The sequence below is a fragment of the Tripterygium wilfordii genome, chromosome 12, assembly GCF_013401445.1.
Source record: "Tripterygium wilfordii isolate XIE 37 chromosome 12, ASM1340144v1, whole genome shotgun sequence".
NCBI classification, from domain to species: domain Eukaryota; kingdom Viridiplantae; phylum Streptophyta; class Magnoliopsida; order Celastrales; family Celastraceae; genus Tripterygium; species Tripterygium wilfordii.
The window spans coordinates 2,820,257-2,846,260 of NC_052243.1; the positions used below are offsets into that span (position 1 = coordinate 2,820,257).

General features: G+C 37.2%; 4 protein-coding genes and 1 long non-coding RNA gene across 8 annotated transcripts; 4 read left to right on the plus strand and 1 right to left on the minus strand.

The window, feature by feature from the left end:
• Positions 1-690: 690 nt before the first annotated feature.
• LOC120010894 lies at positions 691-5,453 on the minus strand. Of its 2 annotated transcripts, none has more exons than XR_005470949.1 (4): positions 5,317-5,453; positions 3,252-3,586; positions 1,277-2,170; positions 691-825 (listed from the first exon to the last, which is right to left on the minus strand). It is a non-coding gene; the product is annotated as an uncharacterized LOC120010894 (long non-coding RNA). The 2 variants fall into 2 exon arrangements; XR_005470950.1 differs by having other exon boundaries at positions 3,252-3,610; positions 5,317-5,444.
• Positions 1,386-8,976, plus strand: LOC120010893 (U-box domain-containing protein 35-like). The gene is made up of 11 exons (XM_038861805.1): positions 1,386-1,602; positions 1,783-1,883; positions 2,014-2,135; positions 2,429-2,643; positions 2,746-2,791; positions 3,274-3,571; positions 4,389-4,490; positions 4,564-4,992; positions 5,386-6,141; positions 6,937-8,254; positions 8,351-8,976. The coding sequence occupies exons 1-10, from the start codon at positions 1,416-1,418 to the stop codon at positions 7,030-7,032; spliced, it is 2,352 nt and encodes a 783-aa protein (XP_038717733.1). The 5' UTR covers positions 1,386-1,415; the 3' UTR covers positions 7,033-8,254; positions 8,351-8,976.
• On the plus strand, positions 8,704-11,575 carry LOC120010892. 3 transcript variants are annotated; one of them, XM_038861803.1, is made up of 4 exons: positions 8,704-8,840; positions 9,612-9,827; positions 10,495-10,645; positions 10,736-11,575. In XM_038861803.1, exons 2-4 carry the CDS (start codon positions 9,702-9,704, stop codon positions 11,257-11,259), a joined length of 801 nt encoding a protein of 266 aa, XP_038717731.1. In that variant the 5' UTR covers positions 8,704-8,840; positions 9,612-9,701; the 3' UTR covers positions 11,260-11,575. The 3 variants fall into 3 exon arrangements, with proteins under 3 accessions (XP_038717731.1, XP_038717730.1, XP_038717732.1); XM_038861802.1 differs by lacking the exon at positions 8,704-8,840 and adding an exon at positions 9,159-9,502; XM_038861804.1 differs by lacking the exons at positions 8,704-8,840; positions 9,612-9,827 and adding an exon at positions 9,838-10,391.
• A 418-nt stretch (positions 11,576-11,993) lies between these two features.
• Positions 11,994-17,008, plus strand: LOC120010380 (transcription termination factor MTERF2, chloroplastic). Its single transcript, XM_038861160.1, has 7 exons — positions 11,994-12,665; positions 13,584-13,721; positions 13,820-14,062; positions 14,219-14,332; positions 15,129-15,311; positions 16,110-16,327; positions 16,571-17,008. The coding sequence occupies exons 1-7, from the start codon at positions 12,075-12,077 to the stop codon at positions 16,914-16,916; spliced, it is 1,833 nt and encodes a 610-aa protein (XP_038717088.1). The 5' UTR covers positions 11,994-12,074; the 3' UTR covers positions 16,917-17,008.
• A 959-nt stretch (positions 17,009-17,967) lies between these two features.
• On the plus strand, positions 17,968-25,862 carry LOC120010699 (7-dehydrocholesterol reductase). Its single transcript, XM_038861493.1, has 13 exons — positions 17,968-18,172; positions 18,947-19,169; positions 19,368-19,423; positions 20,126-20,228; positions 20,306-20,371; positions 21,639-21,752; positions 22,670-22,796; positions 23,378-23,478; positions 24,168-24,293; positions 24,558-24,622; positions 25,098-25,179; positions 25,271-25,353; positions 25,507-25,862. The coding sequence occupies exons 1-13, from the start codon at positions 18,081-18,083 to the stop codon at positions 25,571-25,573; spliced, it is 1,305 nt and encodes a 434-aa protein (XP_038717421.1). The 5' UTR covers positions 17,968-18,080; the 3' UTR covers positions 25,574-25,862.
• Positions 25,863-26,004: the final 142 nt, after the last annotated feature.

Below are 26,004 nucleotides of genomic sequence, written 5' to 3' on the forward strand. Positions count from 1 at the left end.
AGATTCAACTCCAAGGGAGTTGGTTGGGTGGCAAGTTGGTGGGACTAACTCTAGCAAAAAGCAAGAGGTTAAAAAAATATTTCTAGATTCAACTCCGAGGGAGTTGGTTGGGTGGCAAGTTGGCGGGATTAACTCTTGCAAAAAACAAGAGGTCTCTCAGGTTCAATTCTCACGTCCAACAAATTTCTTTCAGACCACCCTCATAGGTCGAACACCCTATAAATTTCTTTGAAGCCACCCTCATGGGTCGAACACCCTATCATTTGCCTAGTGCGTGTGAGAGGTTCAACTCTCACGTCCAACAAATTTCTTTGAAGCCACCCTCATGGGTCGAACACCCTATACTTGCCCGGTGCGTGTGAGAGGTTCAACTCTCACATCCAACAAATTTCTTTGAAGCCACCCTCATGGGTCGAACACCCTATACTTGCCTGGTGCGTGTGAGAGGGGGAACTTACGTGCCCGAGGTTTCTCATATAGGAAGGGATCTAATGTGGTCATATCTTGGATGAATTTCCTGTTTAAAAAAAAAACGCAACAAAAATTGCATCAAGTTTGGATCTTGGGAAAGAGACTAAACTAGGTTATAGTGGAAATCAACACACCATCTACTTGGCTCACAGAAATAGAATAAATTGTGAATAAAAAGGTAATTATATAATCACAACAGTGATATGTTCATTAAAAAAAAAAAAGTGGTATGGTCTCTACTCATTGTAGAAGGTTTTTCTTCCGGGACTCAAATTGAGGCTCTCAAGCATCACTAATCCCTCTTTCCATTCCTTATAGATTGAAAAATGTCCGCGAATCATATAATCACAAGACCTAATCAAATAAGAAATCATTTATCGCTTAATACGCCGAAAATTTAATCAAATGCAGAAGAGACTTGGTTAGATATGTAGTAGAATGATATATAACTTCCATGGTTGAGATAAAATGTGATGAATGCCTATAATTAATTCTCAACTGAAAGAGAGAAATGAGGGGCATGCATCTAATTTGTGAAAAACAAAGAAAATAAGCTGTGAGGCTTGAATTTGTAAAGCAAAAATAGAGAAACCCAGAATTGGCATGATTTAAACCAACAAAACAACGCCAAAATTGGTAAAAGCTATAATAGAGAAATGACCAAATAGAATGAAAACATGAAGAAAAAAACAACCAAAATAGAGAAGTCAACTGCACAATAGCAAGAAAATAGAGATTTTTTAGCAATACCTTCTGTAAGTAACAAAGGTTGTCAAAAAAACAAAAAAAAAATTGCAACAAAAACCTTTTTGAATTCTGGGAATTGAGTTCTGTGCCATCATAGACAGAATTCTGGAGAAGCTTCAAAGTTTCGTGCCTGCATTTTCCTCGTTTGGAGGATTTCGAATGGAAAAAGGATAGGAAAGCAAAACGTTGAGGGAAAAATGTCGCATCCCAAGGCAAATGGTGGAAGGAAGGGAGGAAGAAATGGATTGGTAGCAGTTGCAATAGACAAAGAGAAAAGTAGCCAGTCTGCTTTAAAATGGGCGGTGGAGAATCTACTCGTCAAAGGCCAAACTGTTATCCTAATTCATGTCCTCCACAAAACATCATTGTCTTCATCTAATTCAAGTAACTCTCTCTTCTCAATCTCTCCGTTGTGATATCTTCCTCCATTGCTTTTCTTATGCTTTATCTCCTGATGATAATTTTCGATCAAAGCAGGCAAAAAATCAACAGAATAATCTTCCTTTTCCATCAAATCCATATCTTTCTCTTTATTTTGATACTTCCATACAGGCTACTCTCAAGTTTCTGACGTCAGCTCAGCTGAATCACCACACAGGCAGCATCTTGAGAGGTTAACAAAGGACGTATTCCTTACCTTCCGTTGCTTTTGTACTTGTAAAGACGTACGTGCTCAACTTCCCTTCTTCCTCTGAAATGATTTTAGGCACAAAGAAGCTTTCGCTGTTGTTCATGAAATCAACCTCTTTTCCTTTTGATTCTTTCTAATGGTAAGCATGCAAATTTCTCTATCAGGTACAATGCTTTGATGTTGTACTTGAAGACCCTGATATAGTAAGGGCATTAACAGAATACGTTTCCAATGCTGCAATTGAAAACCTGGTTCTTGGTTGCTCATCTCGGCATGGATTTATCAGGTACAGTTTTTCCCCTCTCCGACTTCAACTATACACTGAACATACCAGAATTAGACATGTATATTAACAAGCATGATAAAGACATTAATCTAAAAATGGATTGTTTTGATTTCTAATTCCATGCCCGCATTGATCAACAACAATTTCCCCCAACTTCGAGGATAGCACGCTCATTAACAAGCATGAGAAAGACTGAAAGACATCAATCTAGAAACGGTTTTTTTTTATCTACAAATCCAGGCATGCATTGACTGGTAAAATTTCCTCCAACTTGGAGGGCTTTTCATATGCAGAAAATTCAAGCCGGATATTCCAGGAAGTGTATCAAAAGGAGCACCAGATTTTTGCACTGTATATGTCATCTCAAAAGGAAAAATATCTTCAGTGCGAAATGCTTCTCGACCAGCCCCATTCACATCACCACTAACACATCAAATACAGATATTAAATGAAAGAAATGATGATATTTTTGACACACAGTCCAGACAGAGCATGAAACTGCTTAGAGGTTTGTCTCTTGCAACTTACAACTACTTCTTTTTTAATCTTTTTAGCAACTTGGTCAATTACTAACAGAAAACACAATATCTACATATGGCACATTTCACAGACAGGACATCATTCAAGCCTCGACGCTCAGTTGAGGAATCCTTCAGGTAATGCATTCAAGGAACCTGTGGTGGATATTTTCTGCCCACTAAGGAACTGTCCACTCTGACCACCTGTGCACTGGCTAGTCCAGTCCCCTGTGGGGTAGGCCGGCCAGCAAGCACATTAATCTCACGGATTTATTTTAGGAAAATATCCCGCCTCCTCTCAAGAGGTCATGGGTCTGAGTGGGGGGAGGCGGAATATTTTCCTGAAATAAATCCATGAGATTGATGTGTTTGCTGGCTAGCTTACCGATAGAGGACTAGACTAGTCGGTGCATAGGTGGCCAGAGCGGACAATTCTTTAGTGGGCGGAAATATCCACGACATAACCATTATAGCTCTTAGTATGTTTCAAGGGAAAACTATGGTGGATCAAAAACAAAAATTTTGTGCATCATACCAGCATTTAACTAGTATTATAACAGAAAGAAAAAGAGGAGCCGTATAATTAAATTGAACTGACCGAGTACTATTCCTTGTATCAGGTCGCCAATCCTAAGAGGACCAAGAGGCATACCGGTCAAAACGTTGATGGATTTCTCAGAATCAGATACTGACATATCATTTATAAGCTCTGAAAGACCAAGCACTGACCGTACATCTTCTGTTGGGTTTGATTTTACTGATTCAGGAAGAACACCACGGCTATCAACTAGCTCAGAACACAGCTTTGGATCAATACGAGTTGGACCCAGGTTCATGGACCTTGGCTCTCTAAATGAGCATTCAACTATTTCACAGGAAAGTGGAAGCACTTCATGTTCATGCTCATCACAAGGCTTGGTAAGGTCATCATCCCTTGAAAATAGCATGTGAATGCAACTAGTCATAGATAAACATCCCTCAATAGACTCATAGAAATACGCTTGTATAATAGATAAATCACTCTTACATAAGATATATTTCACATACACACACAAAACTTAAAAGTAAAAGACCAAAATTGGAAAAAAAAGAAAGAAAGATAACAAGCAAAATAAGCTCGGAAACGAAAGATAGAGTTAAAATGAGATCAATGTAGAGGAACTGAGTTTAGACCAACCAAATAATTAATTTCAAAAACAGAATAGATATCATTCTTGAATTTTTCCCAGCAGCAACTAGAAAGGAAAAGCATACGCTACTATTGTCAGGCCATATGTATGCTACTATGTCAGGCCATCATACGGTACTGTGTTGTAGCATTTAGCATTTTAAGCTGTTGAGAAAATCCTCCACTAAGTCTACTTTTGCTTCACAAAACCTTTTGAATTTCTATATGTATTTGATCAAACACAGAAAGGAACCAACATCTTCTCTTAGAGATTGAAAAGTTACCATCCTTAATCATCCCCTCTAAGATTTCTTACAATTTTGTAATGCGATCCTGCATTTAGTATATGAACATAAACATTCAAGCTCAACCTCTATCTCTCTATTATTTTGATAAATAAAACTTCTCTCATAATGGGTTTTCATTTGAATTTCTGAATCAATGAAATTGCAACAACATATTGCAGTACATGACAAAGTTTATGCATTGATGATTTCGGTGTAATCTTACCTATCAAGCTTTTCTGAATTTATTCTACTAATCTAAAGAGACATTGTAAACACACAGGATGAAGTGGAAGCTGAGATGAAGAGGCTAAAGTTAGAATTGAAGCAAACGATGGATTTGTACAGTAATGCATGCAGGGAAGCACTTAAAGCAAAACAAAAGGTATCAGCAAGCTAGTGATGTTTGAGTCAAAATTCCAAAGATATATGCTCTAATGTGATAATACCTAATGCAGGCATCAGAGATGCAGCACTTGAAACTTGAAGAAGAAAAACGATTAGAAGAGGCAAGACTTAAAGGGGAAGTTGCACTTTCAGTCGCAGAGAAGGAGAGAGCTAGGTGCCAGGAAGCCGCAGAAGCAGCTGAAGCTGCTCAGAAGATAGCAGAATCAGAAGCACAAAGAAGACTCAATGCAGAAATGAAAGCCCTCCAAGAAGCAGAGGAAATGAAGAAGCTAATCGATTCTCTAGCCAAAAAGGATATCAGATACAGGAGATATAATATTGATGATATTGTGGCAGCAACAGAAGACTTCTCTGATTCTCGTAAAATTGGGGAAGGAGGTTATGGTCCTGTCTACAAGTGTTATCTTGATCATACACCAGTTGCAGTTAAGGTTTTACGTCCCGACGCTGCTCAAGGAAGGTCACAATTTCAGCAAGAGGTGAGGATTTTCTTTTCTATATTTTTCTTATCCATACTTTAACATCTCCCTTGCACCCAAATTTGGACTAGGAAAACGGGGGGAAAAGAGGAGGCAAATTCTATCATTATATTTTTGGACCAATGCACTTTGGAGGCCAATTAACATATTCTGGTTTTTCTTGATAACAAGCAGAGAAACCCATGCCAAGAAAACTTCAAACAGAGAAAGTTCATATGGATCTCTGAACAGATAAAAATACCATCACAAACATGTGAATAAATTTTAAAAGTAAAAGAAACGAAATGAGAAAAATAGTGAAAATTTCCATGTTAACATGCTTACTTTCACTAGTACGACTTAGTTCTTTTCACATTGAGATTTCTAACCTCCATGTTCGCAACTCTCATGCAGATTGCAGTACTTAGCTGCATACGACATCCAAACATGGTACTTCTTCTAGGAGCTTGCCCAGAGTATGGCATTCTGGTATATGAATACATGGCTAAAGGAAGCTTAGAAGATTGTCTTTTCCACAAAGGAAATACGCCAGCCCTTTCTTGGCAACAAAGGTTTAGAATTGCTGCAGAGATTGCTACGGGCCTACTCTTCCTCCATCAGGCAAAGCCAGAGCCCATAGTACACCGTGACCTCAAGCCCGGTAACATTTTACTAGATTATAACTATGTCAGCAAGATCAGTGATGTTGGACTGGCCAGGCTTGTCCCTGTTATTGCTGAGAATGTAACCCAGTGCCGCATGACATCCACAGCCGGAACTTTCTGCTATATTGATCCGGAGTATCAACAAACAGGAATGCTTGGTGTAAAATCTGATGTATATTCATTAGGAATCATGCTCCTGCAGGTGATAACAGCTAAGCCAGCAATGGGCTTGACCCACCATGTTGAACAAGCAATTGAGAAGGGTAAATTTGCTGAGATGTTGGATCCAGCTGTACCAGATTGGCCAGTTGAACAAGCTTTGTGCTTTGCAAAGCTGGCACTACAATGTGCAGAACTCAGAAGGAAGGATAGGCCAGACCTTGGCAAGGAAGTATTGCCAGAACTCAACAGATTGAGAGAATTTTCTGAAGAAAAAATGACCCACAACTTCTTAGGAGGCAGTGCAGCACCTCCCCCCTTCCAAGGCCGTACTTCATCATTGCAGGTAAATACATAACATGCTAGGAGATTTTAAGCATTGAGACATAGGGCCATAGGGTTGTATTTTTTCACATAATAAGACATATAGTGAACACCAAGATGATAATTTAATGAAAAATAAACAATCAATCAAGTCTGAATATTACATATTTAAATTAGTAATAAACAATAAAACAAGTCAACTCAATTAAAATTTTATAAAAAGTGAACTGAACTCGTAAATGGTACGCAAAACTCAATTTAGAGAATCATTCTGAAATTCTCTACCTAGAAAAAACATACATATTGAGACAGTTAATGACTAGTGACATGAGCAATCTCCAAATACATTTTTACAGTTGCATTTTATATGCCAGTGAGCATCACCTAGTAAAAGAAAATTAGTTGGAGAGCATAGATACATACAAGGAATGTTATTAGTTTCATGTTTCTACAAAATTTTATGGAACATGAGAGTAGCAGCAAAAGACATGCAGACTCATTAAATGGTAAGCTATGGATGCAAGTTGTTATGAGCTCTTGCAATAGATTATTGCAGCCTTCTGATAGCTTAAGATTTGAAATCAACGACAAGTTGACAACTAACATGTTCACAAAACAAAAGACCTTACATTCAAATGTACAAATGTATCAATAAGAAAATTAAAGGATCTACTTGATTTTGAGACTGAATACTCTTTTTACTGAAGTTTTGACCGACTCATGAAGCATGAAAATTGCTTAAATCTCATAATAGATAGCTCTTTTAACAGTTATCCAACGTATTCAGTTTAAAATATTGCTATGAAACTCTTTGCAGGATTTGTTAAGCGAAACAGATGAAGTAAATTCAGGAAGCTCAAAGACCCAATCAAGCTCATCCTCACATCCAGAAATACAAACAGGTGTAGATTGAGAAACAACTCAAACGTAGAGCACAAAGGTTGAAGTTAAAACATGTATTTTGTACATTATACTTTTATATCTCGTATTCATAGGACCAACTTAAGAAGAGTGGGGGAAGTCATTACATTTATGCCCAAGTTTAGATCCTTAACATAACATTTGAAGTTGTGACCAAGCTCATTGAGTTTGACTTCTTTTTTTCTCCCTATCATTTCTGTAGATATACAATTCAAAATCGACATTAGTTTATTGACACATAATTACGTACATACGAACCAAAAATAAAGGGATATAGCATTTTTGCAGGGCAATACTGGATGGAACGAACCAACTTACAGTATTCTTGTTTTGCTGATCAAGATGTGAACTTCAAATCACCATTTATGAAAAAGGGAGAAAAGCATATAAACAATCATTATTTTCTATACATATATGCATATAATTGAAGCAAAAACCATCAACATTCAACAGTTCTATAAATTAGATCATAATAACTACTGAACTTCAGTGAATAATGTTTCTTGTAAAAAATTAATGTGTACGCAATTGAAGTTTAAAACTGAACCTAATTACCTAATATTCAATTTACGAAAATTAAACAGATTATAATTGAGTCAAGAAATTGAATAATTAATCATTACCTGTGATTCTGATATCTAAAATCTTACCTGGGAAGTTATATGTCGAGCAAGAAAGCCCATCTCATCTTCTTCATTGGTTCAACACATCATTCATGTTCCGTTGGAGACCTCTATCGACTCTCTCTTGTCTCTTTCCTGTCAGCACTGCTACTGTCATATACTCATATGATCTCTCGAGAAAGCCCAAGACTTGCTCGAAAAAATGTCCAAACGAAATCTTGATCAGCTGCACTCCATTACAGAATTAGGGGAGCAAGTGTAACAGGGTTTAGTTTACACCAGAAAGCAGATAAAGATCGGGGTTCTACCCACTTGCAACAACACTTACCAACACAAAACCTAAATTCTCATGATGTACCTGAACAAGCCGTATACATTGTTCTTGAGGTCTGAACATCAGAACATGGAATGGAACACAAAACGGTCGAAAGAGATGGTTTTTTGGCATCTGGGTTTGGTTGGAAAATTGGCATAAAAGAGTACCGTTTATAGAGCACCAATAGGAGGATCTAAATAACACCGGGTCGATTGACGCCAATTGTACACGAGTCGGGTTCAAAAGACATACAAACCCATCCTTTCCGCGTTAAGGTAACGTCTCTGCGCCCAAGGATTCCTAATTAGAAAGTCGGTTCCTTTGAATCCTAATATATAAATACAGTCAGATACTCTCTCTTTTAATTACAGTCGCTCTCAGTTGGAGAACAAATCTTGAGTTCTCTGTTTGGCAGTAGCTCTTCTTCATCAAAAGAAAAGAACACCGCCGATTATTGCCCTGGAGAGCGAGTTTCTGCGTTTTATTGATGTCGCAAGGAAGGCTGCCGCTGCTGCTTCTGCACTCAACAGGGTCTCCCCGTGTGGTCCTGAGGTTTTCCGCTGTCTCGACGCCCTGAAACGGCTCCAAGACTTCCCGGCGACACGCGGTCTTGTTGAGTCAACTCTGCTTCACAAGAAGCTGTTCCCTCTCACAAGGCATCCAATCCTTAAAATTCGTAATGCCGCCGCAGCCTTGATTCAGAAATCCAAGAAGGGAAGCTGTGATCATCAGCATTGCAAACAGAGCAAGAAAGGTCACACCAGATGAACTTGTAAGCATGACCGCAGAAGAGATGGAAATCCATCAAAGGAGGAAAGAAAATCCAGACCTGCAAGAGACGGACTTCTGAAGTTTTTTTTGGTACAAGTTCTGTTCTTTCAGTGTTCTGCTTTGAAGGTTTAAGGAATACGGTAAAACTTGATTAGTTGAATAGTTTTGAATTAGTAGAATGTGAATTTTTTATGCGGATGAATGAAATATTCAGAAATTTTTACATGATGCAGCATCAATTTATGTGTTTGATTACTTTTGTTTTCAAATACATAAATATCTCCTCTGTATCTCAATTGAAACAAAAGTGCTGTGTTTTCTGGGTCACTAAACTGCAACAAAGCGCTCTGCTGGACAGTTTTCTTTTTACCGATACCATATAAACTTGTTCTTCATATTCGACGGGTTTAAATTTGGGTTATTAGATCAGCGTGCACATAAATGTCTCACCCAATAATAAGTAAGTTGGGAGAAAATTCACTTTGCTTTTCAACACCTTTTCAACACATTTCATGTGTGCTTATGTGGATTTCTAACATTGGCTACCCGAGGATGTTAAGAAACCTGTCTTGTGCCTAAGAAGACACGTATGGGTGACCGTTCAAGTTCCTTCATTACTGTTTGAGTTTTCATAATCAAACGGTGCATCAATAAAAGGATACAAACATCAAAAATTCAGAAACCACAAGCAAGCAATAATGGGTGAAGGAGAAGAAGTGAAGACTAGACCTGAACCTCAAGTTGAGATTCAGGTCTCTGTCTCTCTCACTGTCTTTCAATTTCATATTTTGCTTTTTCAATTCTGTAAAATTTTGAGAACCCACAATTTGAAGTATGTTTATAAATTGTGGGTGATTGCAGGAAAGGGGAGAGATATTCTTCTTCTACAGGCCAAAAGTTGGGAAAGAAGAGGCTCACGGAGCAGAGGATGTGCAGAGGCTGTACATTGTTATGCGGCCGGAGTCCGGTGAGAGGCCTGTGGAGGAGAAGCAAGAATCGGGCTCTGGCAAAGAAGGTGCAAAAAAAGGGGGAAATGGTTCTGCCAAGAAAGGGAGTGAAGGTGGACATGGTAGTGAGGTTAGTAATCAATCAATGAATTTTAGTTTTCTCTGTTTCAACACAACGACCCTTTTGTTTTATTTAAACTGGATGCCTGAATAGTAGGGTTTGCTGCCCTTTTGATTACTTTCCCTAAGAAAGTTTGGAAATTTGTTTACTGGAAGCTCATGATTAAAGGTTATTGAAGCCCAACATTGTTCCTTGTGTTGCTGTGCTTTCTTTGAAGAAAGTAATAGTAGTTATTACCTTTTGATTTCTGTAACTTTCATCACTTGGAATTATGTGATATATATCTTTTTTATAGACTATTGCAAAGCATTTTAGACAAAACAGTTGTGTTCATGGCTTGTGTTAGTTTCTTAAACCAAAGCATGTACCATGAACTGGATTCCATTAACTACAGAAATCAAGTGATCAAGATTCTGCTGATCATCAATTGTGTCGAGTGTGGCGTAATTTTCGGACTAATAAGCTGAGTGACTTAGTACCAGGGATGTATAAATGAGGGAGAGAAAATTTTATCCTCACTGTTTAAATTCGAGAGTTTAATGGCACATTTGGGTGAGAAACATCTAGTTAATGGTAATGTGTTCATAAACTTCTCTGAATCATTATCTTCGCTACTGCATTAAGAACTTGCAATGTTGGGGGATTTAGTTTTTTACCTTCTTTTTCGTTGTTCTAGAAAGTAAACATTGAGAAGGAGCGTTTGCTGAGGTTTATTGTTATGGGACGGAAAAGCCTTCCAGATCCAAGCAAGAAACGCCAACCATACTGGGGTTTTGTAGAACTGGTAACTACCAACATAGATGATGTAAAGACTGCTCTCAAAGGAGGTTCATACTCGAACTTTCATCGTCTGGTATTTTTGTGTATTTGCGAAGTATATGTATACATTCATATGGTCTTCTGTGCTGCATTTTCAGAGGAATATGATACTAAAACAAGGGGACGTAGAATCAAACCACCGGCAAGAGCACTAGGAGAAGGTGTGTACCGTATACTAAGGCACAATGCAGGAGGCAATAAGAGGATGCACACTCATTTGATCTACAAGCTTGAACTCCCACCGGAAGACAAAACGAACAAGCCGCAGGAGTCCCTTAATGTCGAGCGTGAAGGTTCATTTGTTATCCAAATAAAGAACCCTGATCAGCAAAGCACTTCAAGGTTTACTGGACTCCAAAGCAAACGCAAGGCCGTCTTTCCAGCCCATCTGCAAGGGCTGTTCGGAAAAAGACAGTGGCACCCAGCTGATCCTCCTGATTTTTTGAAGTATGAAGGTTGTGAATTCGTGCTGATATCGGCCTCGGACGATATTGAAGGGGAACTGGGTTTGGAACTCAAGACAGAAGTAGAGGAAGCAAATGATGAGTCTTGTTCTGATTTAGTGAAGACTTTTGGAGCTACTGCAGTTACTGATCCTCTTTTTAAAGGGACTTGGGTTTGAAGTTAACAAACTGTGTTCTGGTCATGTGTACAAATAGCTAGTAGGTAACCTGCCTTTGCACTTAAAAGTTTACTTTTTTTGGATGATGGTGTTCTTAACTTTGCTGGATGGACCCCGGGTTCATGGTTCCTGTCCTATATGTAGGTCTTTTTGTGTAATTAAGGAGTCGTTTGGTTAAACAGATCCTAGTTGTTCATGTTTTTCTCAGGCCTGTGACAGCTTCCAACTTACATTTGCAAATCAAAGAGAGTATAGATAAGAGAATCAAGAGAGTTGATGGTCTGAGTTAGGCTTATATCGAATGTCTTTTTGTTTGGCGACCCGAGTTAATATCATATTGAATGTTCAAAAGATAAATTTGTATGATATCGTTTTCGATTACCCAAAAAAATCAACTTAGTTGGTCGCAGGTGAAAATTTTTCTTTGCACAGGCCTAACGCCTCGAATTAGGCTCATATCGTATGCCTTTCTATCTTATGGTCCGAGTTAATCTGAAAACACTTGTATGATATTGTTTTCGATTACGGATTACCCAAAAAAAATGATGGATGTGTTTTATTAGCCAAATAAACATGAATTTGTTTAAAAAAAAAAAAAAAACTCTTACAATAATAAATAAATTGGAATTTAAAGTATTTCTCCTAAACAATAATAAATGGAATAAAATAAAGATAAAAGCCTCTTCCACGTGTTGTGCACGTGGGGTCATCTCTAACTCTAAGGGGCCGAAATCTGGTTTTTTGTAGAGGAACCGCTGAAAGGGTTTAAAGATTTCAAGAGTGTCGAGGCAGGGTTTTAGGGTTTTACCCCCACCATGCCCATCACGTCCCTCCCAATCCCCTTTGATTTCTCTTCCTCATCTCTCAAATTTAGCCCTAAGTTCTCTTTTCCCTCTCATTTCTCTCCCAATTCACAACAAAATCCCTTCCATTTCTTCCAACACAGAATCACATTCCATCAACATAAAACCCACCTCCCCTCTCTCCATATTCTTTTCTGTTCCTCACCCCAAAGCAGCAGCAGCAACAACAATCCCCAGTCGGACCACCAATATGGCCATCTCGAGAAGCAAGCTCAGGAAGCCATCTCTCAGCTTCTCCAAGAATTGGGACTTCCTGTGCAGGAATCTGACTCCATCTCCCTCACTTGCCCCAAGTACACTAAGATGTTGATTGAGAGCGTGCAGGATTTGGAGGATTGGAATAAGTGGAAAAATGGGGATGATTTTAAAGATGGTGGGATTGGCGTTTTTGAGGGGTTTAAGGAGAAGGTGTTTTCAATGGCTAAGGAAAAAGGTGATGATGGAAAAGCTGCTTTCTTGGAGAGTATTGGTCTGAGCTTGCCCTCGGCTATGTATTTTGCCAGATATGCTTCTGGAGAGTCCCTTCTGACTCTTATTCGTAAGGTGAGCCGGAATGTTGCAGGAGAAAAAGAGTAGAAATAACCAAATATATCCATTGATGTTTTCGAAATATTACTTGGCATACAAAAAAAGTTTATATTTTACACATAGGTATATGTTTGTGTGTGTGTGACCATACATTGTGCTTTCAATTTTCTCTGGCTTTATTGTAAACCTTTTAGGATTATAACAACATTCTCAGCTGAAAATTTGAATGCTTTTGATGGAAATTTCACTTAACATTATGACTTAGTAATTAATTGGATGAGGATTTCGGTTATTGGTAATGAAAACTGCACTTTTAATTCTCGTTGACTGGCTACCTCGACAGACTACTAGTGATAGTAGGTACAGGGTTTGAGCCTTTAAGGTTATGACTTGAGTAATTAATCGGATAAGGATTTTTTATAGCGGAAAACTGCACTGTTAACTCTCATTGACTGGCTACCTCTGGGGTTCATACTATTAGTGATTTAGGAATAATATTAATACGGCTATGCATATCATTCTTTGTTTTTCATTTCATGTATTAAGTATGGAAATTGGAGTGGCGAGATGAATTGATAATTTGTTACCTCATATTATTTATTGAAAACATGGGCAGGCAGGTTCTGACAACCATACACCCAAAATGCTGTAACACACTGGTCTTGAGTCCTGACATCATTGACCTGTAAACCATAGGATCTGAAATAGGAATTTCAACATAGAGTAGGAAACTTTGTTGAGCAATACATGTATTTAGTTCTGTTATTTTGGACTTCTTGTGAATATCAAAATTTCTTATTCTCATATCTAGTTTTCTTTCTCACATTTTTTTCTTACTTTGATGATTTATGATTATATATAGTTTTACATGACTGTGTCTGGTGGCTAGAGTTGTTGCTTATTTGTTGTCGCTCATCTTTCATTGGCTTTTAGGTTAAGTATATGAAGGAAATCTTATTTTCTGACAGTGATGATAAAGGGTTCTTTGGGAAAAATGCTCGTCGTATGATGATGTGCTTATCAATTTCCATTGATGATGATGTGCAGAGAACATTATCCTTTTTCCAAAAGGTTATTTTCAATTCTCAACATTTGATATTCTTATCTTACAGCTTTTAGCCTTTCTTGTTATTGTTTCTTGCTGTCTAACTTTTGATTTCGTGGTGTAGATTGAAGCAAGGCGGGGAGGTCTAAACATGTTGGGTTGTGCAGATTCGTCTTTTCATTTTCTAGTTGGATCATTTCCTCGTCTCCTCTTGTTATCAGTAGAATCTCATTTGATTCCTGTAGTGGAATTTCTTGGAAGTATTGGAGTTCCCAAGGAGTGTGTGGGAAAGGTACTTCTGTTATTTCCGTCAATTATCTTGAGCAACGTCGAAGATATCATAGCAAAACTCAAAACTTTCGAGAAGGTATGGTTCATATCTCCATGTCTGTGTATCATTTATGAATTTTCTGTTATATCTATAAAAACAAAATAGCATTAACAGCTTTATGAGGTAGATGCCCTAACTTTCCTATCCTTTTCCACCTGGTATTTGAGCATTGTTGTCTGTATTGTTCTCCAGGTTTTTGCATCGAATAAAGATATTGGTAAAATATTGATAAAATATCCTTGGATTCTTTCAGCAAGGATTCAGGAAAATTATGGGGTGATCAGTTCTTTCTTTGATTCACAGAAGGTACAATTTGCTTGCTTAGCCAAATCATGAAAACTAGTTTTTATTAATTTATTTATACTTGCAAGATTTTTTATAAGTATTTTTTATTTTTAAATTATTAGCATGAGTGAGGACTCGAACCTTGTTATGATTCAAATCCCAAGGTTCAATTCCGAAGGAGTAGGCTGCCACTAGGGCAAAAACTTACACACACACACACTCTCTCTCTCTCTCTCTCTCTCTCTCTTGCATGATGGATTTTGAAGTAAAACGGTTCAACATGTGAATTATTACTTTGTAGTCCTGTTTAAACTTTAAAGTATCTTCTACAAAGGTGCGGATTTTTATTCCCGACAAAGTCTTGTCTAGATTGGTTGGAGGAGTTTAATCCTCAAACATAGTGGAAGCTCTCCTTACTTTCAAATAAAAGTAGTACTCATTGGCAAAAAAAGCAAAGGAGGGAGGGAGGAAGGGAGGTAGGGATTACAAGCAGAAACCACATTGAATATATTTGTACAGATTGAGGTATGAGCAAGACAGAGAATACAAACCAGAAACCACATTGAATTATGTATAAAAAGACGGGGGAAAAGGAAGATGTATTCGAGAATATAATCACATTCTCTTAAAAGTAACAGGCATTGAGAACTTGATAATCCTTTCATTCCCAATGTTCCCAATGTCTTCTACTTTACAAATTCATTTTCAATTGAATATAAGATTTGATCCTAACGCTAATGTTGTTCAGTGTGTGAAATTTTTTTAGAACCTTTTTTTTCCATTCCTGTTTATTCTAATTGATACTGATATGTTTCAGGTGCCAAAAGCAAGTGTTGACAGTGCAATCAGAAGATGGCCTTATTTGTTGGGATGTTCAACTAGCAAGCTGAAATTAATGGTTGAAGAATTTAGGGAATTAGGTGTTGGAAACAAGATGTTGGGTCAGGTTATTGCTACAAGTCCTCAATTACTGTTACTGAAACCTCAAGAATTTCTCCAGGTAAGTGATCACATATATTATGATCCATGAGCTTAGATCAGTCGCTTCTCTCCTTCAATCTATCTGCTTTAACATGTAGGTCATATTATTCTCTTTATAGATGTAAGAAAGTTTGTAAGAACTGTCCGTTATAAAGAAGTGTGGGAAGATGATATGCTTTAAGAACATCCCTTGTCACTGCTAGGAAACACTGGATAAGGATTACTAACAGGACAATGCAATTACATAACTGATGGAAGATCGTATAGTGATAATATATTTGATTACCAACTGGATGGTCTTTTGTTCTTTTGATGTGAGATGGATGATTGATTGTCTTCTCTCTGAAGTGAGTGATGTTGACTTACCAGTTACCAGTATTACTGAATCTGAGGTGGACATGAGGAATTTTTTATCAAGTTAGGTTTTGGATTACCAAACACTGCTGGCCATCAAATGGCCCATCTTATAGCTTCAGAGATTGTCTAACCAGTTGTTGAAGCACAGAGTTTTACTCGAGTTTGAATGTGTTTCAGAGGCCAATAGCTTCCTGGCCATTAGTTTCGCTCTGTATAATCAAGTGATTCCTGTTTGAACTGCGATAAATACAAAATACAAGCTCTCAATAAAATAAATCCAGATGGCGACTGTTAGAGAGTTTCGTTTTCTGTGTGGATGCTAGTTTCTGAGCTTTTGCATGTTAACTGTGTACACAAGTGGTTTCGTTATTAGGGGATCTATATTTTGCTTGCAGCTGATAGTGTATTTCATGCTCTTTACAGAGCCAGTTTCTAAGCTCTTGCATGTTTAATGGTCCAGGTGGTTTCATTTTTAGAGGATCTAGGGTTTGATACAGAAACTGTTGGGAAGATACTTGTTCGTTGTCCTGAAATTTTTGCTACCAGCACCGAGAGAACTCTTAATAGAAAGATTAAATTCCTTAATGCTATTGGTGTTTCTGATGATCGCATTCCTCGGGCTATCAAGAAGTATCCAGAGCTTCTTGTGTCTCATGTAGAAAGAACTTTACTTCCCAGGTAATCCTATTATTAGCAGATGCCTTAAGTTAATTAGCAATGTGATCTTACGTGTACACTCTTTGTTATGCTTGATAAAGTATGGAGAGCATGCATACCATTTCTTTGAACTCGTAACATGTCAATCATCACATGTACGGTACCTAATAAAATTGATATGACTAGTTTTCTTGGCTGGTTACTATAAATAGTTACAGGAATTTCTGTTATTTTGTTCTTTATTAATGTGGCAATGTTTTACAGGATGAACTACTTGATGAAGATAGGATTGTCAGAAAAGGATGTTGCTTTCATGGTTCACAGGTTCTCTCCTTTGCTCGGATACAGTATTGAGGAGGTTCTGAAACCAAAATATGAATTCCTAGTAAACACAATGGAGAAACCAGTGAGGGATGTGGTGGATTATCCAAGGTATTTTAGTTATTCATTAGAGAAAAAGATAAAGCCAAGATTTTGGGTGCTGAAGGGGAGGAATATAGAATGTAGCTTAAAAGATATGTTAGGTAAAAATGATGAGGATTTTGCTACTGAATTTATGGTTGATGAAAGAATGCTTGTTCCCCCGTCCCCTTCCCGCGAATCCAAGTGAAGTTATTGTATCATGTTAGCTGCCAGATATTGTAAATAGCAAAAATGTAGCATGAACGTTTTTCAAAATAGTGTATCCTCCTGGCTTGTTCATTATTCAGGTGTTGCATAGCAATTCAACATTATGTTTCCTTTGAACATTTCAGAACTGCAAAAGTTCTTGGTATCTGCCCTTGCGTTGCAGCGGGACCAAATCGAGTCCAAGAAACCAGGATGATGTCCCTGAATTTTCAAGGAAAAAGAGGAGGAAAAGTACAGACAGGTTTTGAATTTTTACACTACTAGAATCAGTAATACACAGACACATTGAGCTGCTACAACCAACGTTTTAGCCAGCTGAAATTGCAAGCAATGTTATAGCAGAGAGGCCAACGCAATGCAGCCAAACAAATTCCAGAACGACATAGTTGAATAATGAATACAATCATACAAATGGGGATAAACCAATAGCATAATAAATGTTAACGTTTATCCCAAATTGGATTGATATAACTGAGTGACATACAAGTAAAGGTTCAATCTCTCTCACACAACTGACGAGTTTTTTGGACATAAAAATCAATGGCAATATTGAATATTGATCACGGAAGACATCCTCATAATTGCTTTTCCAGAGCAATTTTTGAACATCGTGAAATAGCCATTTCCTATAAGGCCTGTGTTTTGCTTTGAAGCATTCAAAGGTCAAAGTGGTTCACTTCATTTTATTATCTGATTTTGAAGACGCAACACTGATTTCATGGTTGAAAGTGCTCTGAGGTGTGGTGAGGTGCTGTGAGATAAAAAGCTGTGGTGCTGTGAGGTGAGTTGGAACGCAAAAGCTCGTGTCACAAAAAACTGTGGTGCTGTGAGGTGTGTTGCAATTGAACACACTGCCAAACTCATACAATATGTTAAATAGATGTCACTAAATTTTTTTGACTTAACACGTGAGGGGAAAAAAGGTACTTTCTAATAGTGGAGGGACCAAAATGAGAAAATATAGTTTTAAGGACTAAAATACAAGTAGTGTATAGTTCAGGCACCAAAAATATATTTTGACAAAACAAGAGTCTATATCCAAGTCAAGCAGCGGCCGGATCCTACAACCGTATCACGCACTCACTCTCTCGGGTCTCCCCAGAGTGATATAGCCAGATTTCGCAGAGGAGAGAGAGTAAGAGAGATGGCAGAAGCAAAGACTGTCCATTCGCCGTTGGTGACTTACGTTTCCATGCTTTCACTTCTCTCTATGTGCCCTCCATTCGTCATTTTACTGTAAGCTAACATCAGATCTTTCAATTTCGAACCTTTTTTCTTTGTTTTCCACCGATGTGATTTTGTGGGCCGGAAGGTGTATTGGACCTTGCGTACGTAAGATCATGTTATATTCAACCGTTCGAAGATCAAATCATTTTAGGATTGATATTTTTTTAGTCTGATTTTGAAATGCTGGGTTTGTTGGATACTTGCGTTCTTAAATTGTGTGCACTTGTCTTTGTTTCTGAATTTAATTGGGAAAGATTGGATCTTAGTGAATCTTAATACCTTAATTTGTAAGTCTGATCAAGAGCTATCAATTTATTTTAACGTGTCTGTACGTTTGAGAGAGCACAAGATTATAATCTTTGTTCTTTGGATAAAACTAGTTGAATCAAGTAGATGTAATAACTTTCTGGTTTGATGCAGAGTTAGAGCATTCTCTAACGTTTATAATAGATAGATTAATGATTGATACATAAGAGCAAAAAATGTTTATTTTCAATAATTGTTGAGTAAACATATAACTTTTTATATTTGTTTATACAATATTGATTTGGATAGTCCCGACTGCTTTGTCAGTGTGATAGGTTTTGATTTCCTGTGGAATATTGAGACAATGTATGTGGTCGTGTAAGTTTTTGGGTATGACTTAGTTCAATTGCTTTGTCAGTGTGATGGGTTTTGATTTCCTGTGGAATATTGAGACACTCTATGTGGTCCTGTAAGTTTTTGGGTATGACTTAGTGCAATTCATTGGGTTGGTATGTCCTATTGTGCTGCTTCATGCAGATGGTATACAATGGTGCATGCTGATGGATCTGTTTGCCAAACTTGGGATTACTTGAAGGAACATGGGTTGCAGGGATTAATAAGCATATGGCCAAGACCTACGGCTACTGCTTGGAAAATTATTGCTTGTTATGCGGCATTTGAGGCTGTGCTTTTACTTTTTCTTCCTGGGAAAAGGATTGAGGGTCCAATATCTCCTTCTGGGAACAGACCCATTTACAAGGTAATAGTTGGTCAATATTTTTTTGGCTCCATATGCCTTGGCATTTTGCATATGGTCCTTTCTATTCAAAGAACACATAGTTTTAGTATTTATGTTTTTTTACACCAAAGGAGAGGAATTTCTGCTCCTTACAATGTCAAGATTCTGCAAGGATTTCATATGGTTAAAATCTCAAGTTCTGTTTTCCCTATTGTGCAGGCAAATGGCGTGGCAGCATATGTAATAACTCTAGTTACATATCTTAGCCTTTGGTGGTGAGGACTTTCTCTGCTATATCTCCTGTTTTTTTTTGGAAGAAAAAGATCTATTAATTGGATCAGAGGCTGATTTTTTTTATTCTGGCAGTTATTTTTTTTTTCAAGAGAGTTTTTTCTTACTTGCGTACAGTGGACCTCTCATCCTTTTAGTCAGGGAAAGGCTAAAGTGATTCCTCCTTAGATGCTTCATGCATTGCACTTAATGAAGGATTTCATGAGACCTTCATGGTGGCTTTTCAATTTTTATTTTGATTTCTGTCATGTTTGTTTGTTCTCTCTATACCAAATGTTCTTCTTGGTACTAATAAAGGATTAAATTCTAAAAAGTTAACTGATATTTGTTGTACTATTCTGTAGCTACGGAGTCATACTATTATCACTTTCAATTTGACCATAATTTAGGAAAGGAAACTGATGAATGTTTTTCCAGCATGAAATTATATTTTATGTGATTTCTTGACAATTAAGTGATTGAAATACAATACCCACTTATATATAGATGTAGATATTTATTGAGAAATTGCATTTATTAGCCAATTTGTCAGTTAGAAACTCGTCATTGATGTCTTTCTCTTCTCTACCTACTTTTCGTTCCTACTGGTAATTGCTTGTAGAATGTAAAGCATATGATGGAAATTCATGCAAGTGCCACAGATAGTCAAGCAAACATTCTGATTCATGTGAAATTTTATTCTTCAGGTTTGGAGTAGTCAACCCCTCAATTGTTTATGATCATCTGGGAGAAATATTTTCGGCCCTAATTTTTGGGAGCTTCATCTTTTGTATTTTGTTGTACATTAAAGTGAGAATTCTGATTTATACTATCTGAATAGCTGAGTTATGTTGCTATCTCTAATACAATTAGTTTGTTTCCGCAAGGGTCATCTGGCACCATCTTCCACTGATTCTGGTTCATGTGGGAACATAATTATTGATTTCTACTGGGTAAGCATTTCCGGACATATATGGTATCCTCACTTTGCTTATGTAATTTTCTTTTCCTCAAGTCGCAAAAGGATATAAAACAGAATATAGGACTCATAGAAAACAACAGAGGGAGGGAATAAGCTTAGGTTGAAACTCTATGATGCACATGATATATTCCATCTGTTTTAGAGATGTGGAGGTTGTTCGTAGGAGAGTTTGTGGTCACTATCAAAGATTTTGTCAAACAAGATTTTAAGCATTGGCTTCATTTCTTCACACAGTTGATAGCAGCCAATGCACAGGCACTTGATTAGTCTTTGTATGTAAAGCCTCACTGAAATTTTAGGATAATATTTTATTTGTCATCCTTAATATTAAGCCTAGAGGCGGGCATTTGGCCATAGGGGGTGCAACTTAGAGATCACAGGTTCAATTCCTGAAAACAGCCTCTCCACTTATTATGTGGGGTAAGGTTTGCATACATCTTGCCTGTCGCCGATCCCGCCCACGGCAAGAGCCTTGTGCACGGGATTTGTTTACCTTTATCTTAATATTAAGCCCTAGCTTAGCTATGCTCCTACCTTGCTTCACTAATTAGATAATGCAGCATCTTATGCGTAAGTTGTAGTTGACTGTGATACCACAGGTTTGTGATTTTGTGGGGATAGGCAAGTGGTCAGTCTTGCATGAGTTGTATATTGAGTTGAATTGGCTAATTTAGATTGATTATAGAGCCCTAATTGTGGTGGGTCTTTATTGGTCTAAGTTGTAGGTTAGCACCCTATTGCATCTTGAGAAATCATGTCAAGGAGGTAGGGCAGTGTAATACTATTATACTACACTTTTGGATCTCTGGACGAGAAGTTGAAAATCTTTGCTCCACTATGTTGTGTGATACCTTATCCTAAAGAATTTCATCCCATTTCTCAGTGTTTGAAAGTTTAATAAGGTGTTCTGTACTCTCAAATAGAAGTTATATGTTCACACATGCAACAGGTCTTTTTTTCAGCAAAATTCAAATCTGCATATATATGACATGTATAAATAGTATGGACGGTAAAATTTGAAAGGACAATGATGCTAGCACACATACAGACTCATGCTTATACACGTGTTTATAGTATGTAGAGCATGAAAGAAAATACATTCCTGTATATATGTGAAATAAAAAATAACAACAAAACAACATGAGTGTGAAAGACAGGAATACGTATCATTTAGCGGACAATACTTATTATTATAGCCTAAGGAATAATCCCATGTAACAGTTCCATTTCTGTTTCAGGGGATGGAGCTTTATCCTCGAATTGGTAAAAATTTTGATATCAAAGTTTTTACCAACTGCAGATTTGGAATGATGTCATGGGCAGTTCTTGCAGTGACATACAGCATAAAGCAGGTAATTCCTGATAAATTACTTTGTTACTTTATGTTAAGCTGTGTCAAAATTTTAGGCAATTGGGTTGACTCTTTTCTTTTGGTTGGTCTACTTACAATGTGTATATGCAGGGTTGTCAATCTCATTATTTAGTTTTCATTTGATTTGGGAATTCAAAAAATTTAATTAATTGAAATCACTTAACTTTCGGAGAGGGTTCTTTCTTCGGTCAGCCTTATAACGCGCCAAGCTCAAATTCGTCAGACCTTCAGTGATAAATATTTCTTTGTAGGTCTGGCAATCAAGCAAGCTTGAAATCTCATGGCTATCTGTGCATTCTTTTTCAGATGAGGCCATAGCACTGCACTCTCAAATTTATGAATATCCTGATGTACAGAATGTTTTCTGTAAGAATAAGGGGGACAGAATATGATTTCTTAGGTTTGGATTCAACACTTTTTGAGGGTGTAGAATCTCCAGTTGAAGTAGCTTTTGGACTATAGGATTATTACCATTCTTGTTTGGCATTTCAAACTTTGTATCTCTGATATCTTTTTTTTAGATGTTATGGATTGTTCCTACTTCTGTATTTTCTTGGGTGGTATTATCCTGGTGCTCTCTTCAACAAATTTCTTTTTGGCTTAAAAGAAAATAATATTCTAATACATGGAAGATCACAACTCTTGTAGAATTAAGAACTCCTATCAACCCTGGGAATTAGTGTTTAACAATACCAGTACCTTTTTTGTTTATTATATGAGTACTGGTACTTTATTTGCCTATTTACCCTTAAACTTTGCTATTTTTTAATTAATATATCTTCTGTCTGGATTTGTGCCCTTCAACAGTTATTAATATTGAATTCCTAATTTAAGGTGTTGAAACTTTCAGATTCAGAATGTTGATTTTTTCTGATATATACCTTACCTATGTGACAGTATGAAGAAAATGGAAAAGTAGCCGATTCAATGCTTGTAAATACTATATTGATGCTGGTGTATGTCACAAAGTTTTTTTGGTGGGAAGCTGGATACTGGAGTACAATGGACATTGCACATGATCGAGGTTCATATATTTAACTGCTCACCTTTAGTAATAACTAGAAACTATTACTTGATTGAGCCCAAATGATTATTGCTAATTGGAAAAGATGCTCATAACTTCTGCTATTTGCGCTTTCATGGTGGCTTGTGGGGATCATCTATAAGGCCCTAACTCTGTGGAATGACCTGTATAATAATAAAAGCCAGCTGAGATAATTAATGTTTCTTGAAGGTATGCCTTGTGATTTGTGACAACTGACATCATTTTGTTAACAAGATACATTAAGGCATACCTTTTGAAGTACGAATGACAAGTGCTTCGAATCAAGAAAATAATAGAAGGTAGGCCTTTGTTAAAGGCCATGAACTGATCCAATTTATTCTACTAGGGAAAATAAATTTGTTTATGGAAACTGATTTATTTATACTGGTTGTAACACTTGTAACCATGATTTAATCACAAATGCTAATCAGTGGAGCCCTTTTTCTGGCTTACATATTATTCATTTATTGCATAGATATAGTTTTTCAATTCTGACTCTGATTCTACCGTTAGTGACACTTGATTTTGTGATGGTTTATTGCCCATGTGGTCTTTGTCAGCTGGCTTCTATATTTGCTGGGGATGCTTAGTTTGGGTTCCATCTATTTATACCTCTCCTGGCATGTACCTAGTCAACCATCCAGTGAACCTTGGAACTCAGGTACCAGCTGTCCACTTCTGTATTCATGGATTCATGACTTGGCGCTTATGAAATGCTTTTCATTAGCAGTTCCCTTTCCTGTTGAGTTTTGAGCAAGTTCTTGTTGTTTAGTCAATTGAGTAGGTTTTGGTCGTAAAAAGCGAATTTCCTTAGTCTGTAGGAGATGACAAATCTAGAGGTCACAGTTCACTTCCTTGAAACAGCCTCTCCACATATTATGTGGGAGTAAGGTTTACGTACATATTGCATGCCCCCGACCCCGCCCACTGCGAGAGCCTTGTAAACGGGTATTGTTTACCTTTGCCTGTAAGAGATGACAAACCGACCAATTACATTTCATTCATGGTCAAATTGAATTAATCAGTTATGAGTAGAACATGTTTGTGGAATATAAAAGTTTGCCTAATAATGCATTACTGATAATTTTGGGTTCTTGGAACTCTAGTATATGTAGAAGTAGGTCTGGGGCTAAAAATAGGTAAGCTCGAGTGCGTAGAAGTGGGTCTGAAGAAAAAATAGGTGATTAAAGTTATCCACTAACCTATATTAAGTATTATGAATTGGCCAATATGAAGAATTATATTGATGAGAAGAACTGTTTGACTATTTACAATCATAAATTTCTTTTTTTTTAGTGTTATTTTCAAGGTATTCTTTAGTATAATAACCTTGTCCTTTCCATTTTTCAGCTTGCAATTTATATTTTATTGGCTGGCATTCTTTGCATATTCATCAACTATGACTGCGATAGGCAGAGGCAAGAATTTCGACGAACGAATGGGAAATGTCTGGTTTGGGGGAAAGCCCCATCAAAGGTGATTGATTGAGTTGGGCTAATAATTTTGCTTCCATTTGCTTTCACAATTAGTGGAGTGGGTGTTGAAGTATGGGATTCAAAGCTCTTGGTTCAATTCCATTCTTGATAGATACTGGTAATTTGTTGATGATTGCCAGTATTTGGGATAAACAAGGGTGGTTCCAAATTATGGCCATCTCTTGGAAAGTCCATCTCCACTAAAGGAAACGTATAAATCTTTTTTCTTTTTTTTTTTGTCATCCACCTCCATATTTTTCCACAGATAGTAGCCTCGTACACTACGACATCTGGCGAAAAGAAAACGAGCCTTCTATTAACCTCAGGATGGTGAGTTTAATATCAACAGGTTGTTGCTGAAAATTTTTTGTTCCTTCTTGTTGTTTTCGTATTTGGTTTTTGTTTATACTCTAGTGATAAGGGTTGAGATATGTTGGTCTCACTAATTGTGTAGAGTGGAAAACCAATAAAGCTATACTTTTCAGTGAATTCCATGGGAATATTCTAGTGTCTCTCTGCCCTTGTTGCTTGTCAACATTTAAAGTGGGCGACTCCTACGTAATTTTTCTCAGTCTACATTTGGCCAGGGTTCCCTGTCTCTAATCTAAACAGATAATGTCTGAGTGAGTTATGGCGGCCACTTCAATGCTGATGATGAAATCCTGAAATTTCTTACTGTGTTAAAACATAGCTCCAGCTGTAACCTCATGGCAATTATAGGTTGCTTTACGTTCTACTATGGGAGGTTGAGGTTTTATCAACACTTGTTTTTCACTGTCAATGAAGCAATTGGGGATTTTTGCAGGTGGGGTTTATCTCGTCATTTTCATTATGTACCTGAAATATCGGCTGCTTTTTTCTGGACTGTCCCGGCACTTTTTAATCATGTAAGTGTTTTTCAGATGTAAATTTTCACCTCTTAGAAGGAGTTAATGCGTGTCTAGTACCATCTCACTGGTTTTTTGAATGGTTCTGCAGTTCATACCGTACTTCTATGTGATATTTCTTACCATACTCCTTTTTGACCGTGCCAAAAGGGACGATGACCGATGTCGATCCAAGTAAGTGCTGCTTACAAACTTATCCTCCTACAATTAAAAGGCCATTTGATTCGGTCAAGACAACTGTTACAGATAGCCCATATCATTTTCCTCTAGAATGTAATGAAAGGCTGAAAGTTTTTCTTTTTTTCTCTTGGATGTAACTTCTTGTAGGTATGGGAAATTTTGGAAACTATATTGCGAGAAGGTTCCCTATCGCATCATCCCTGGACTCTACTGAAAGACCTTTTCTTGATGAAGCTGTTACTAACCCTTGAATTCGCTATCATTTCATATCCTTTATGGATGACATGAGGATGCTTTGTAAAATTAGTTGCCTTCAAGCTATTTATTGCTAACTCTTGCGAGGCACCTCTATAAGGTCTTGTAACTTAAAACAATATCGTCAGCTTTTCTGTATTATCCATGATACTGGGTCTTGAATTTTTGTGAGCTAGAGAGGATAACTTGGTGTTTCAAAGTTTTGCTTCAAATGGGTGTAAATAGGCAAATAATTGGATGTCTGGGAATTTCGAGAGCATGATTAGAGTCGTACAGGTCTTTGACAAGACTGAGAATCACGAGTAGCTTAGATAGTACACATTTAGCCATTTGTGTCATCCAGTCCGAGTCTCTCTGTCTCATTCTCCTATACAAAAAAAATTAGAATTT

What these genes read in the sequence shown, in the direction of transcription:
- LOC120010380 (XM_038861160.1), top strand. Translation starts at nt 12,075, where the DNA reads ATGCCCATCACGTCCCTCCCAATCCCCTTTGATTTCTCTTCCTCATCT. An exon ending in TTCTGACTCTTATTCGTAAG is followed by an intron (nt 12,666 to 13,583) that starts GTGAGCCGGAAT and finishes ATTGGCTTTTAG; the next exon opens with GTTAAGTATATGAAGGAAAT. An exon ending in AACCTCAAGAATTTCTCCAG is followed by an intron (nt 15,312 to 16,109) that starts GTAAGTGATCAC and finishes TTAATGGTCCAG; the next exon opens with GTGGTTTCATTTTTAGAGGA.
- LOC120010892 (XM_038861802.1), top strand. Translation starts at nt 9,449, where the DNA reads ATGGGTGAAGGAGAAGAAGTGAAGACTAGACCTGAACCTCAAGTTGAG. An exon ending in AACCTCAAGTTGAGATTCAG is followed by an intron (nt 9,503 to 9,611) that starts GTCTCTGTCTCT and finishes GGGTGATTGCAG; the next exon opens with GAAAGGGGAGAGATATTCTT. An exon ending in AAAGACTGCTCTCAAAGGAG is followed by an intron (nt 10,646 to 10,735) that starts GTTCATACTCGA and finishes CTGCATTTTCAG; the next exon opens with AGGAATATGATACTAAAACA.
- LOC120010699 (XM_038861493.1), top strand. Translation starts at nt 18,081, where the DNA reads ATGGCAGAAGCAAAGACTGTCCATTCGCCGTTGGTGACTTACGTTTCC. An exon ending in TAATTATTGATTTCTACTGG is followed by an intron (nt 20,372 to 21,638) that starts GTAAGCATTTCC and finishes TTTCTGTTTCAG; the next exon opens with GGGATGGAGCTTTATCCTCG. An exon ending in TGACATACAGCATAAAGCAG is followed by an intron (nt 21,753 to 22,669) that starts GTAATTCCTGAT and finishes CCTATGTGACAG; the next exon opens with TATGAAGAAAATGGAAAAGT.
- LOC120010893 (XM_038861805.1), top strand. Translation starts at nt 1,416, where the DNA reads ATGTCGCATCCCAAGGCAAATGGTGGAAGGAAGGGAGGAAGAAATGGA. An exon ending in GAGCATGAAACTGCTTAGAG is followed by an intron (nt 2,644 to 2,745) that starts GTTTGTCTCTTG and finishes CACATTTCACAG; the next exon opens with ACAGGACATCATTCAAGCCT. An exon ending in CATGCTCATCACAAGGCTTG is followed by an intron (nt 3,572 to 4,388) that starts GTAAGGTCATCA and finishes GTAAACACACAG; the next exon opens with GATGAAGTGGAAGCTGAGAT.